This window comes from Panthera leo, chromosome D3 (assembly GCF_018350215.1).
Source record: "Panthera leo isolate Ple1 chromosome D3, P.leo_Ple1_pat1.1, whole genome shotgun sequence".
Lineage (NCBI taxonomy): Eukaryota > Metazoa > Chordata > Mammalia > Carnivora > Felidae > Panthera > Panthera leo.
In genome coordinates this window covers 66,071,639-66,087,038 of record NC_056690.1, presented here as the reverse complement: position 1 = coordinate 66,087,038, position 15,400 = coordinate 66,071,639, and the positions used below count along the sequence as shown (strand labels likewise).

General features: G+C 47.0%; 1 protein-coding gene across 11 annotated transcripts in view; it reads right to left on the bottom strand.

Moving 5' to 3' along the window:
* The window catches only part of SLC14A2 (solute carrier family 14 member 2), a 431,742-nt gene that overhangs the window by 30,784 nt on the left and 385,558 nt on the right, over nucleotides 1–15,400 (bottom strand). For all 11 annotated transcript variants that reach the window (XM_042910439.1, XM_042910429.1, XM_042910434.1 and 8 more), the window contains 5 exons: nucleotides 11,223–11,351; nucleotides 7,401–7,593; nucleotides 3,308–3,455; nucleotides 2,114–2,248; nucleotides 353–402 (listed from right to left, as the gene is read on the bottom strand). In XM_042910439.1, the coding sequence (XP_042766373.1) occupies nucleotides 353–402; nucleotides 2,114–2,248; nucleotides 3,308–3,455; nucleotides 7,401–7,593; nucleotides 11,223–11,351 (655 nt within the window). The remainder of the gene's footprint in view (nucleotides 1–352; nucleotides 403–2,113; nucleotides 2,249–3,307; nucleotides 3,456–7,400; nucleotides 7,594–11,222; nucleotides 11,352–15,400) is intronic.

Sequence of the window (15,400 nt, the reverse complement as noted above, 5' to 3'; positions counted from 1 at the left end):
CTGAGATATTGGTACCTTTGGGCACAATCAGAATCTTTTAATGATGGAGTTGAAAATCAGCCTAGGTACGACTTCCCACATCCAGCCACACACAAGTACCTCCATCTGTCCATCTAGGTTCTCCACTGCTGGTTATACCACTCTTTTGTGCACACACACAGCCACCTCCAACACACCTCAGAGGCACATATATGCAATTTCCAGTCCTTCTCTGGACATTTGTCCTGGATAAACCTTGACAAAGGCATTGTGTGGATACAAGCTACCAGAATGCATTCAGGATTCTTTCACAAACTGTAAATGTCCTAAAGCCCTGGCTGGGACAGGCATGTTCAGGAGAATCCAAACTTACCACAGACATTATGTTGGACAGGGCTGCTCCCATGTATGCACAGAACAGGGCTGTGGAAAAACAAGGACCATGGAGTCAGCTTCCCAGGGTTCTCCCCCACCTCTTCCCAAGGGCAGGGGGCCCTATACTGTCTCCAGCAGCCTTGGTGTCTCACCACATCCTGACATCTGGCATATTTGCCTGACATTATTATGGTAGCTTTTTTTTTTTTTTTTTTTTTTGCAGGTAGGTGTGGCCAATCTCCCACCAGACTGTGTTCTGAGGGCAGAGATTAAAGCCTTCTATCTCCTCCGCATTTCCATGGTGGCCTTGCATACAGTCAGGGGTCAGTAAGCATTTTTTGCTTGTCCACGCTGACCTTGGGGATGTGTGGCTGGATTATTATCTGTCTTAGGAATGAGTGGTCAGACTATATGAACCCCCAACAAGGCTCCTCCCATCCAAGATTCTGAGCGGCCCTGATAGAACTTGTTGGACCCGCACCAAGCCTCACCAGAACTGGACCTTACTGGTCTGTGAGCTTGTCCCTAGGATCCAGGCTTTGGGGTTCACTGTAGGCTGTGGCCCCCAGGACAGGTAGGGGAGCTAAACCACGCCCTTGTGCTTCTGGATAAGCTTCTTATGCCCCTGCATTTTTGCTCTTTCTGTTCCTCTGTCCAGAACACCTTCTCCCCCTGTCTCTACCTACCCAATTCCCATCCTGGAAGCGTTGAGATAAACCCCGTCCTCCCTGCAAAGCCTTCCCAGATGGTTCTAGCCACAGGAATGTGCCACTTCTCCAAAGACCAAAGGCAGTTACAGTATTAGCTTCAAAATATCTGGCACTTCTGACTTGACAGATATTTACCGAGCCTACTGTCTCCTTGCTGGCTGCTGAGGGGAATACAAGAGACATACATGGAAGTCATTTACAGTCTCCATGTATGAATGGGGAAAAAGTTCTTCTGAATGTTATTCTGCCCTTTACTTGTCTCCAGTTTTGCTTATTAAAGTCCTGCTGTTTCCAGATAACGTAAGTAACTCCAGGGCAGGAAAACTGGGGGAAAGATGAGGCTGGGGTTTGAATCTTGCTTCTGCCCTCAATAGCTGTGTTCTAGATTAAGTTCATTAAACCTTCTGGGTACCAGGGTGTACAATGGGCTGACAATCTATGCCTGGTAGTGATCTGGGAGGACTGAGTTTGTATGTGGCGCTGGGGTGCAGCTTTGAGAGTGCCGGCACCCATTTCCCTTGGGACAGTGCACTACTTACTCCATGGAAATCAAGCTCCCATGTTGTGATCTTCTGACAGCTCAGTGCTCCCAGGTATGTCATCTCACTGGGTCTTTGTAATAATCTTTTCAGACATCACAGCCTTAATGATTGTGTGATAACTGCTCTTCCTCTAGATGTGGCTTCATGACAATGTGGTCACCACTGTATCTTCCATGCATAGCCTAGGGCATGGCACTACATGGTGTTCTCTAAAAGGTTGTAGGATGAAGTTATTATACCAGAACACTGCCACTAGCACCTGAGGAAATGCATGTGTGATCTCCTTGGAAACTTACAACACTGTGTAAATAAAAAACAGTAAGCATGGTTGTGACTCCATTTCACAGAGGAGGAACCTCAAGTCCCCCATTGGGACCCAAGCCACAGGTCCTTCTAGAACTGCTACCAAGTTCCGATTAATGTTCCTCATGGGTTTTGCATAATCAAGTAGGCAGGGAAGGAAGGAATTGCAGAGTGACCTGGTGGTCAGCTTCCCCAAATACCCACCACAGACGAGGGCCAGCAGGTGCGTCTGCCAGGTGAGGGCGTAGAACATGCCCCCTATGGCGATGCAGGAGAGGACACAGTTGTAGCTCCAGAGGCCCATGTAGATGGTCTCGAAGGGCGTGGCCACCGTCAGGGCTGTGGAACAAGGTGTGACGTTTCTGGCCAGTTCTGGGTCCCCACACAAAGGCCACCTCGTGGCTGGTGCCAGCTCTCAGGATGGCCTCACTCCTGCTATCCCCTCCCCACACTCCTCCCCCATCCCATCAAAAGAGCCTCTAGAAATGGCATCTGGTCTTCAGGCACCAGCAACAAGAGGACAGCAGTGGTTCCCAAACTGGGGCTTGAAGATTTCACACAGAGGTGTGACTACTTTCAGGGTGAGAGGAGGTCAAGGCGTTGGGATTCTAGGTATTCTCCACACCTTTGGCCTGAGTAGCTGCATTTTTATCAAGAAACTTTTCAAGTGAAAAAGGTCTGCTTCAAATGGTTGAGGAAAAGTATGTATATACACATACAGATGTATAGAGATAGACAAATAGAAGTACAGGATGTGAACAATAGGTGAATCAGGCAAAGAATTTATGGGTGCTTCATGTACCATTTTTACTTTTATAATTTTTTGATAAATTCAAAATTATTTTTAAATTATTTTTTTAAAGTTCTGCTTCCAAGATGTTTCTGAAAAACATTGGAATGAGTCAACAGGATCCTAGTCCTATGTGCCCGACTCCAATTTCTGGCTCTACTGTGCATATTTACATATATAAATGCATGTACATACATATGCCTACATGCAGAAATATTAAATCACATTTGTCAAATAGGAATACAGTTTTTGAGAAACTGTTTTCTTTTAGTTTACTCCAAACTTCAAAGCACTGGGTCATTTATACTCCTCGGTCTGTTACTGCTCTCCAGGCCTCTGAGTGACCCTCCCTTTCCTTCCACCCCTCAGCTCCCAGGGGCTCAGGTAGCCAATGAGGTCTTCAGCCCCTTGCCTCTCCCCACATATCCTGCTGAGGCAGTCTGCTCACTTTGGAAAATCAAGAAAGGGAAAAATAAGTCTCTCCCCTGACAATGTTCAAAAACACCAGTGAAGATAACAAGTCTAGATTATTTGCCCTGTGCAGGGATGGAATGACCTCAGGAAAATTATTCCAAGGTCCTCCCTGCAGAGAGGGGACCCTGTCCTACCTGCTAGCATCCCCACAATTGAGCCAATGGCTGCATGCAGGCAGATGAGTGGCGAGGAGATGAAGAGAGCCACCAGGAACACGCCGCCTGTCCAGGGATTGTCACAGCCATACACCTGGCCAACCCCGATGGGGATGGCTTGTAGCAGCTGCAAAGTCAACAGAATCTGGGGTCACTGGAGTGTGGGCACATAATGAAAAGAGCAGGTCTTAGGGTCAGGACAAAGCCATTCCTGGTGGGGGTAATGGGTTGGAACGGGAGGATGGCGGTGCCCTCTAGCGTGGAAGAGAACTTGGGAGGAAGGACATGAGCTGGAACAAATAGCTCCTCACTCCACCACCTAGCAGGCATCTGGCATCCCCCGTGCAAAACCCTCCCAACACAGGTGCTTCTGAAAGACACATGGCTTCTGCTTTGAGAGGAGGAGTTTGAGAGAACCAGAGGGCACCCTCTCCTGAGAATGCCATTGGAAGTTTCAGGGCACTAGGGAATTTCCACCAGACCTTCTGACATCCTACAGGTATTCCAGGAATATTGGAAATATTCTAGGCCATTTTGATGATTGATTTAATCAAAGGTCACCCAGATCATTGGTGGCTAAGGCCAGGCTACAGCCTCTGAGCTTGACCCCTAGTCTAGAGGTGGTTGCTGCACATTCAGAGCTACCTAGGGTATTATGGGGCTCTGGGAAGGAGGTGGCATTTCTCCTGCTCGAGGATCACTTAGCATTTGTAGAAAGATAATATGTATACCATTGGAAAACAGAATAAAGCCAAACATCCCCGAGTTTGAGAGTCATTTGAGGGTGTTGCAATTGTAGATGGCTAATTTGGGAGTCAGATGGCCCTTTTTCTGCCCAAGCTGAACCATCTACATCTGACAGAGGAGGGCCTGAAGGAGAGGAGGGAGATTGGCAGGCTAGGGAAGAGTATTGGCCTGGGAGCTGAGGGCTCCAGCTTTCAGGGGAGTTTTGCACACGCTCATGGAATGATGGTGGGTATGTCACTTCCTCATGCTGGGCTCTGGTGCCCTTCTCTGTAACATGAGAAGGCTGCCATAGCAGATAATCTCCCACCTTTAAAATTCTGCTGTCTTTGCTCTATTACTATGTCATGTGACCTCTTTGAGGGCCAGGCTCCTTGATGGCTGGGTACATAATAGGTGCTTAATAAATATGTATTGATTAGCTCAGCAGTTTCCAAACTTTGCTGTACATTGGAAATCCTAGAAAAAAAAATTGATGACTGGCTCCTCCTTAGACATTGTGATTTAACTGGTATGGGGCATGACCAGGGCCTCAGGAGATTCCCAAGTGCAACTGAGTTTGGGGACCACTGAGTTAGTTATACATGACCTGCTGTAGATGTTGGAAATTAATTGCACATCTCCCTTTGGGTGAAATTTTGTACTTTTTAACAACCTGACTTAATTCTGGAGTCAGTCTGATTTCTTTAGAGAACAGTGTTTGAGGAGTCTCACAGAGCTTTTTAAGCTTTGCCCATCCTGGTCTCTGGATGGGTGGCCTTTCAATTACCAAGCACCGTCTGGGCCAGAGCCTAGAGCCTCATGCCAGGAATGATGGGGGTGTGCATCTTATTTAAAGGAACCCTGAGAATGCTTTCTGCCAGTTCAGGGAACTCAGCTTAAGTGTGGGGTACTGGCTGAAAATCTACTCAATAAATATTCCATGACTTCCCAAAGTCTGAGGCATGCAGGATGCAAAGGGGGTGCCAACTTCCCCCTTGCTGTCTGGGAACACAGATTTGAAGCCCAAGCAGTCAAGAATGAGAAGAATGAGGGACAAGTAGCCTCAGAACAGAGTCTGGGCTCAGAAAGCACCTTCCTCTGCCGGGATCCATATTTTAGCTTGGTGAACTGTGGCCCTGGGGTGGCACCCCTCCCTTCCACCTGCTCTCCAACACCCTGGGGTGAAGGTGTGAAGGGCAGTCGGGTGTGCATGGAAATTTACTGAGCCCCTGCATCCTTCCTACTGCCTACTCTCGACAATCCTCTAGTAACAAGAAAGGCCAGTTAAACAAAAAGGAAGTCATTCTCATCATTGTTTAAAAGACAAGGAGGGAAGGGGAGTTGGGACCTGGATGGTGTGGAAGAGAAGGAGCCCACTGTGAAAGTAGTGGTGTGGTGGGTGAGCTGGTGCCTCAGGGTATATGGATTTGCATGCTGCCACTTTCTGTTCACTTTGAAGATGAATGAGAGGCATCTCTCGCAGGTGGCAGGTGGCCGTCTCCATCCTGTGCCCCTCAGTGGGGAGGGTGGGAGGCTCTATGGGCAACGCCCATGCCCCCGAGGCTGTTACTGGGACTCTGCCTCATGGGTAGGGCTCAGGGACGGCAGGTCTGTGCCCTTATGGCAATGTGCCTAACTGCCAGCTGATGATCACTGACAGTCCCCTCAGAGTTAGAGCTTTGTCCCTGCTCCTGCTCCTGCCAGTTTCCACTTGAGACAGTGGGCTTTCCCTCCAATGCAGGGTTCTGTCTTTTCCATTCTCTTGGATTTAGATCCTAACCCTGACTCTGATGCCCCTCCAGCCCCTGCCCCACACAAAACTTTGAAAAGACAAAATATTAAAAAAGGTTTTGCATAGTTAGCATTTGCACTAGGGGCAGGGAAGACCTTCCTTTTCTGATAGCTTCAGGTCCGAGTGTGGCTGACCCTGAAACCCCTGAACTGTCCTCCCCACCCACGAGTGGTGGCCCTGGAGCTGAGCCCCCAGCAGCCCATCTTGATGATGGGCTCAGCTGGGTGGTGAGGGCTGGGAAAGCAGACTACATAAACAATACTGAGGATGTAGGTTCTGTGTGCAAGTATTCAAAAGGCAATCATAGAAATAATATTCTGAATTACTCTAAACAGCCGAGTTAGAACCAATGGGTGAAAGATGGAGGGGGACAGATTTCTGAGGAAGGTAAAGAGCTCTCTAATACTTCACGGTACCTAATGAGGGGTGGACTGCATTGAGAAGCAGGTTTCACCGCACTGTGGTCGTTCCAGATGAGGGTGTCTGTCTCACCTGGGACTAAGTGGGTGATGGGTCAAAGCCTGGGCTCTACATCAGGCTGCCTGGGCTTTATATTCAGGCACTAGCAGCAGTTTGAGCTTGGGCAGCTAACCTTCTCTGTGCCTTAGTTTTCTCATCTGTGAATGGGAATGATGATAGTACTTACAGTATTGGGCTATTAGGAGGGTTAAATTAAGTCCAGAAGTCAAGGGCTTGGAACAGTGTCTGATACGTAATAAGCTTGCCGTAGCCTTAGCTGTTAGCTCTCTCTATTGTTCATGAACAAGGCCAAATTTTACAATTCTGTCTATTTAATCTTGTGTTAGGTTTTTATTATATCCCTTTATCCCAAGTGTCTAGAGATTGGTAGAATAAATGAATATGTACATTTGTGATAGTTGGATGTGAAGCAGGGTTTCTCAACTTCGATATTTATTGACATTTGGGGCTAGATAATTCTTGGTTATGGGGAGGGCTGTCTTGTGAATAGTAGCATGTTTGGTGGCATCCCTGACCTTTTGATACCAGTAGCACCCCTCCCCCCAGTCTAAATTTTGCCTCCTCCCTCCAGGAGGGCAAAGTCACCCCTGCTTGAGAGTCACTGATATGGAAAGTACATGAAAGTTCATCCCTATCTTCTCTTGATAAGACCTTTAAAACCCTAATTTTAAACATTTGTTTTAGTATCTGGCCCCTTCACCCAACCATCCATCTTATTGAGTATTTTTCCCTGAACCCTACCATTCTGTATAATTAACTTGGTACTGACCTATGCACTTATTTACTGTCTGTTTCCCTGTACAGAGAGTACACTTCAAAAGGGCAGAGAAGTTGTTGTCCTTTTATTCCCCGTGTATTCCTAGTGTCTGATAAAGTGCCTGGTACATATCAGACCTTCAATGAGGTTTGTTGAAAGCACAGCAGCCTTTTTCTCTGTCCTGTTCTCTACTATGACCATCATCTGGTGGAGATGCATCTGGAGAAGCTGAGAGCCTGGATAATCCACAAACCAGTTATCAAGAAGGTGTGTGGTATAAGCAGGGGTCCCCACTCATCTGCCATTGGGTAACTTACCAAGGGCATCTCCATCTCTGTCCAGGTGATATTGGGCACTGAAGACACAGGCTCCACCAGTGTTGTGGGGAAGAAGAGGTTGTAGTGGCCGGTGGCTGCCAGGTACAGGGTCATAGCAATGTTGAAGGGCAGTGTGAAGACAGGAAGGTCCCACTTGCTGAAGATGGAATTCAAGGCACTGGAAAGAACTGGGCTGAAGATGAGCAAGACAAAGGGTTAATCTGTGCTCATCCTTAGGTCTACACCATCTTGTCTTGTCATCTCTGTCCATGGTGCCCCCCTGTCCTTGGCCCAGCCATTCCTGGCTCCTTTGAGACTCTAGTGGTCCATTTATCTGGGACTGGGGATAAGGTGTTCCATTTAAGGTGAATCTTTGAGAGATGCATTTTTAAAGTATAAATATACTTGAATATATTGTAAATTATACTTGAATAGCAAATATAATACTTGAATATAAAACTTTATAATTTAAATATTTGCTTGTTTCTTAAACCAAGAAAATTAAACAAAACATAATCCTTAGAAAATAATGTGTATTGCCCTTGAATCATCAGGATGTACAACAGCTACTCTCCTGCACTGTGATAACATTTTAGAAGCCTGGTCTTGGAGGAGGCAGCTGCTATGGCACAAAGGTAATGTGTGGGCTTGATTCAACTGAAGTGCTTTGAGCTACTCTGGAAGCCACCACATGAAGATGAAACCTTCAGTTGTTTGTGTCCTCTCTTTTCTCGGCCTCCTCCTTGGGAGAAGCAGGCATGTTGGAAGCAGATGGAGCTGGGTGCAAATCCTAACTCCTACATTTATAGGCTGAGTGAGCAGCCTTAGGTAATGATCTCCCTGAACTTTAGTTTCCTTGAAAGGACAAGCCACCGTCGACACTTAACACCCTACGTCTTCCACATTCAAAGAGCTACTGGGACAAAACATGAAATCACATGATCTGGCTGACTGGTCTACCTTTAATTCATGACCTTGAGTCTCCAATGGGCATTTATGACTGCCTGAAAACCCTACTACACAGTCCATGCAAATTAACTCTCCAACTTGTTGAGAATAAAAGAACAGAAATGACAAGATGAGAAATGCTTCATTTTCCCAACCGTAAGCTCTACACTCCAATTGCCCAGCTCCTACATAGTCTCCCTCTCTGCCTTTGTCACATAATGAAAGTATTCCTCTTTCTTTATTGGGCCAATTGTTACTCTTGTGCTTCAAGATCCAATCTGTCTCAAAGACTTCACTCTTGCAATTCTCTCCTCTCTCTCCTGCAGGTGCAGTCTCTCCTTTATCTCTGGAACACTCTCATAAGTTTACAAAATGCTTTAGTATCTTCTTCCTATTAACACCCTCCTCCTCTAATCCGATGTTCCCTCTGGCTATTTTGCCCCACTTCCCTGCCCTTGTTCATAACAAATATTCCTCAACAGATTGCTATGGTCAATCTTTCCACTCCCTTTCTTTCCTAAATCCACTCCAATCAGGTGTGTGTTCTCTCCATGCCATGCAAGTGGCTCTTGTCCAGTTCACTAACGACATCTATCCTACCAAATCTATGGCCATTCCCTGCTCCCTTCATTTGATAATCGGATGCTCCAACTGGATTGAAATATTTTCTGTCAGGGCTACCATGACACTGCTCTTTCTTAGCTTTCTTCCTACTTCTCCAGCTGCTCCTTGTCACTTCTTTGTGGTTCTTTCTCTCTTCTCCCAGTCATCTAGATACTGGAATATCCTATGGTTCAGCCTTGGGTCTTCTCTTCATCTTCTTTTTCTGGGTGATATCTTTTAGACCCATGGACAAAATGTCTTCTGTATACTTCTGCCCTCCAAATCTTGACCATATCAAAGTTCTGGATTTGTACATCCAGTTACCTTGTCAACATGTCTACTTGGAAGTCTATAGCCTAATATGTCTGTCAGAACTCTTGATTTACACCTTGTCTCCTACCACCAACCTGTTTTTCTCTTAGTCTTGTCCATCAATCCAGGTGCTCAGGCAAACTATAGGAGTGTACTGAATCCTCTTTTCTTCCCCACCCCCCAAACTCCACAGCCTCCCAGAAAGTCTTGTTGCCTTTACCTTCCTTAAAATACATCCTAAACCCAACCACCTTCCTGTGTATCACCCTTGTCCAGACCACTCTCATCTCTCTGTGGGTTCCGGACTCTGCTTCCAGCATCCGCTCTTGCTCCAGTTAAAATCCATTCTCCACAAGGCAAGCAGAGCAATTTGTTTAAATTTAAACCATATCCTATCACATCTCTGCTTAAAACCCTTTAACTGCTTCCCATCACAGTTGTAATAAAAATACAAAAGCCTACTGGATCCTCAAAGCAAACGGGGTCTAGCCCTCATTTACTTCTGCCTTCACCTCCTCCATTCCTCCTTCATTCACTGGGCATAAGCCCCCGCTGGTCTTGTTTCCTGAACATGGGGCACTCCTCCAGCTGGGGTCTGCACATGCCACCACCGCTGTCTGCAACATCCTTCACTAGATCTTCAGATGGCAAGTGCCTTTTATCATTTAAGGGAAAGCATGAATACTCCTTCCTGAAAGTGGCCTTCCCTGACCACTCACGTCTGGAATCCCTCTCTGTCCCACTTGCTCTGTTTTGCTTTCTTCAAAGCAGTTATCAAATCTTGACATGAGAGGCTTAATCTGTTGTTATAAACCAAATGTATGCAAATGAAGACAGGGTCTCCTATGCCTTACATGGGGGCAGTTGCGGGGCATTGAGGAAATCCCCATAGAAATGACTGCTATAGTTTTTGTCCCAATGGATTCAGAAACACAGAAACCCTGAGAAGAAACATAAATTTCCCAAAATGCTTAATGTAGTAATTTATTTACAAGCACTGCTAAAAAGTAATAAACTGAAACTTAATAAATTAGTACTTAAACTAACTGTTTTAGTGACTCCAGAAATCTAAGAAAGATATGTACTTCTTAGAGGTGTTGAAAATGAGTTAGCATGTCTCAAAGCTGTGGGGCACAGACTGGAGGACATGGGTCACCTTGGGCTCCTGCTCTTTGGTGACAGCATGCATAAGAATGATAGCATCAGGTAGCAAAGACCTGCCCAAGATCCAGGTGAGCTGAGCCACAGCACACCCCTCATCTCAACAAGTATTTGTTCCCAAGACCCTTTCTCTTGACTTTTTTATTCCTTTGCAGAATGAAGTGATTGTACAGCAAGATCTCAACTGATGTTTCTTGTTCAAAGATCCTATGCTTTCACTATAGACATTCTTCTCCAAGAGAGTTCTGATTCTATCACAAGTGAGTTTTTAGCTTTTCCATCTTGGTCAGGCCACAGTTTAGATAATTCCCATGTAGCCTGGAGTTTAATAGTTGCAGACTCTGGGTTCATCATCAAAAATTTTGTAAAAGTATGGCCTGGGGCAAGTTACTTAACCTCTTCATGACTTGTTCTTTTCTTCTGTAAACTGGGGACAAAAATAACCCTACCTGGCTGAGCACAGGGCTTGTCTTGCAGGAAATATTCAATAAATGTTACCTTTTGTTATTAAACCTAACATTCAAGGAAGAATATTAGCACAATGAAACACCTGTGGTCACTGCTGCTCTAAAGGGTCCCCGTTATTCCAAAATAAAAAATGATCTGTTGTGTTGCAATCAAACTGATGGATTTTCACCGTGTCTTGTGGCCACGTCACCATGTCTTGTGGCCACGTGTCAGAGCCAGCCTGACTCTGAAGACACTAGGCTCCAGGAGGGCACATGTCCCCATCCAGTGTAAGATGCAAGCACCACGGGGCCCTGGGGGTCTGTGAGCAGAAAGAAGGAGGCATCTCACCAGGTCATGGCTGTGAAGGTCACAGGAAACAGAAGCCACCAGTAATAGTCTAACTTCTCAGAGAACACAGCGATCAGTAGTCCGACCAGCATTCCGTTGTACCCGTGGAGGCCTGAGGCGATGGCAGACCTGGGTGGGGGCAGTTACATTGCATTTGAATTTGGTGGGGCTTGTAGGGCCCTCCCTGGCACTCCCAGAAGAAAGTCAGCTTACTCCTGAGTGTTGGGCAGTCACACAGCTGCTAGTGCCTTCCTAGATCTGACACACACACGCGTGCACACACACACGGCCCTGATTACCTTGCCATTCTAGAATTAAAGTACGCACTTTGTCTTCTCACTGTGTCTAAGCTCCCTCTTGGCTTCTCAGGGGGTCTCAGACTGCTAAGTTTAGTGAGAGATCTAATAGAAACCTGAGGTATGACACCAGGGAAAGTGTGTGTGTGTGTGTGTGTGTGTGTGTGTGTGTGTGTGTAGGAGACAGGGAGGAGGGGTGGGAGAGAAGGGGGAGGAGAGAGTGCATCTGACTGCATCGTGTGAAGCTGTAATTGTTGCAGTTGGCCTGTGTCCCAGAGTGGACAAGCTGAACCCGCTGGGGATGCACAAAAGCCTCTCCCCACAGCAGGATAGGGAGGGGCCCAGAGGTGGGGAGAATCCAAGCTTGAGTCTATCCTTTCTTTTTGTTTCATCACGGAAGGCTATGTGCTCCTAAACTTCTCTCCCTGATGCTAATAAACCCTGCCCTTGACCCTTCCCATGGCTCAGCTGGCTGGGGGATGGGGAACAGGGTGAAGGAGGGACTGGGCAAATCACTGCAAGACCCCTGCCAGAGCATGAGGTTTGTGTACTGTGCTCTGTCCTGCCCTTGACTGTAAGTTGTCCAGGCTGGAACTTGTCTGTCTGACATCAGTGTAACAGAAAACAGCGTCTGGTGCACAGAGGGCTCTAGGCCTTACTTGGTTGTTGAATGGGTGTGTGTACATGCTAAAGCTGTTCACAGACTGATTGTCTTTGCCCAGCAAGGGCATCCAGAAGCATAAGGAGGGAAGAAGGGCATTCTGGCTAGAGGATGGCTCCTGCCTGGCAGAGGCCATGGCTTGGGTCTGGAATGAGGGGAGCTTTCAGCTCTGGAGTGGCCAGGAGATTAGCTCAGCTAGACTGAGGAGAGTGGGAGCAGCTGGAGGGTGGGAGGAGGTATCTCTAGACAGTTTCCAACAAGAAAAGCTGAACACATGGCACTGTGTGGGGACACTTGTATGGGACACTGGTTAGAGGGCTGGCTGCTCCCGAGGCCATAAACATATGGGGCAGTTGGAGATGGGAGTTGGGGTAGGGGGTGGAGAGGACGAGGTGGGTGGAAGAGTGGCTGGGAGGGAAGACCGCTGGGTTTGGAATCTATCTCCTTGGGACTAGAAAATCTACCTAAAAAGCAGAAACCCATGTTTTGGGAAAATAATTAGTTTTAAGTCTGTGTGTGTGTGTGCATTTTATCTGTATTTTCCCATTTCTGTTCAGTGTTAGGATTTAGTACTTTTTTGGTTTTAATACTAGTTGCTTCAGGCAAGCTGAGAAAAAAATGGCTGACCCATACTGGGGGCTGTCCTGTAGTCCCAGTGGCAGGGTGCAGTGGGCATAGCAGGAATCAAACAAGGGAGCCCAGGGGAGACAAAATTAGAACCCCTCTCTGTGGAAGTCCCCTCCCAGAACACTTCTCTGCCGAAACTTTGGTGGCTTCTGGGTTTGGTTGTCAGAATGAAACCCATTACCTTATATCTGCTCTATCAAATATGTAAAACTTGGTTTAACCCCAATGCCAAAAAGATCTTCATTAGGACCACATTCTTTCAGGACTGCAGCATTAGTGCTGTTGACCTTGAGTTACTCTCTGTGAGCTACAGTCTCTGGGGTAGTGGGGTTAGGGTAACAGGGATAAGGGGGGACATGGGCTGATGGAGGAGGAGGAGGGGAGTAGGACTGGTGGACAGGAAGTAGCGGTGGTCAGGGGAACAGGGGTGGGGGAGTAGGGGTGGTAGAGAGGGATGGTGGGGGTTATGTTTAGATCATGTAGCTGTGTCAGTGATTTGCTGGGGACAGTGGTGAAGTCAGGGCTCCTTAGAAGGATTTATGTGTGGATATTGTGTAGGGTGTCTAGAGTTTTGAACCTATGGTATAGAACATGGTACTGACCTACCAGCAATGAATCTTTTCTTGACATAGTAGTAGAATATGAAATTCAAAATGGACTTCCTGTCCTGAATATGCTTAGAACACAGCCAGGGAGAGAAGACTCAGAAAATAGAGAGCCAACCCATATAGTACCAGGGTATGTTCTGTGGTTGTCCAGTGAGAAGGGAGGGTTCAGAGAGCACTGGGATAATTAGGGATGGCTCCCTGTAGGAGGAAGATTTGAAGGAATGGTAGGATTAGACAGGCAGAAGCAAAAATGCTCAGGTGGGAACAGTGTGATGCTGAGTGGTAGATGTGGTGGGCCCCAGCAGAGAAATCTCTGGAAGCCAAACTGGCACACACTAGTCTTACTAAAATGTTTGGGAGGATTAGGCAGGCATGGTGTGTGTTTCCTCCATAGTACTGAAGTCCATGAAGCAACTCTCTGAATGGCTTGGCAAATTTACCAGTAGATTATGGTCAAGAGGGAAGTCAGAGCATGAAGGGGCTTTGGCTCCTTGAAGGTAAGCCAGTAAGCAGCAGATCTCACAGATGAGGACAATGGAGCCAGGAGGGGAAGTACTTGCCCAAGGTCACATAGCTAAGGAGCTGGTGGGCTGGACAGAGTTCACCCCTGGTGTTTTACCCAACAGTGATGAAGCAGTGAGACAAGAGTTAATCTTGTCAGGGGCCAGTTCTGTGCCAGCCGCCCATGAGATGACAAGTAACTGGAAACAAGGAATAGGGAACCTACTGGGTTAAAGAGAGACACAAAATCCTGGCTGGAGCCTATTTTTTATGTCACTCACCAGACCTGCACACAAAATAATTCAGCCTCTCCTTCATCCAATTTGTCATGGCCTCCTGGCTTGCTAGAATCAGAGTGCTCCCCTAATGCCACCTCAGAGGTGCACGAATGGCTTCTCAGGGGAGACAACCCGACTCACAAATTTGCCTTGGTGGCATCTGGAATGTGAGGTAGGCCTGGGTGAAGTGTGATGTTGGTCACAACACAACCAACTCTGATGACTCCCCATCCCCTGGGTTCACCAGGGGCCCTTTGGCCTTGCTGTCCACACTCTGTCTGTGTGACAAGGACAGTACTGGCCTTCAGCCTAGAAGATGCAGGCTTTGTGTTGCAGCCCGAGCCCTGCTACCCACTGACTGTGGCACCTTAGGTGAATACCTGCTCCTCCCAGTCTTTCTCCTACCTTCACTGTCTGCCTGGTGATGTGATGGCAAGACTCACATGTAACAAGGCATGACAGTGCTTTTCAATCTTTTTGACAGTAACCTGCGGTAAGGAGGGAATACCGCGGTAAGGAGCATGACTCAGTTCTCTCTCTCAGTCTCCCTAACCTCACGCACCCCCCCACATATACAACACATCCCAACATTAATGAAACAAAAACGTCACAAAATATTTCCTACACATGAATTACTCTAATCTATTTTATTTTATTATTTTAATTTTTAAAAATGCTGTTGCCAATTGATTCATGATCCACAAATGGATTGGTGACCACAAATTGAAAAACACTAAAAATATGAGCATTCCCAAACTTCTCTGATGATCAGAAGCATCCAGGAGGATCTTGTTAAAAACATCCCCTCCCAGACCTACTGAATGGGACTATCTGAGGGAACAGAAGTGGTTGGGGGTGGAGAAGTTACATTTCTTAACAGCCAGCCCTGGTGACTCTAGCCATCAGGAAAATTTGGGAACTGTTGGGACAGCATGGGGCAAAGTCTGAGAAAATGGTCCAGTTCCAGAAAATGCTACTCGTTATTGTTCCTGGATTTTGTGGCTACCAGTGCAGGGTTGGGGGGGCCCTCCTCTAGCTGTCTCCCAGCTCTGCACTGGGTTGGAGGGGCCCTCCTCTAGCTGTCTCCCACCTCCACACTGCCCTCCCCACTCTACCTTTCTCCTCGCTCTCAGATCCCATGTTTCCAGCTCAAAGGCCACCCTCTCTCATACCCCCACCCCCAAAACACTCTGAAACATCTGTCTTC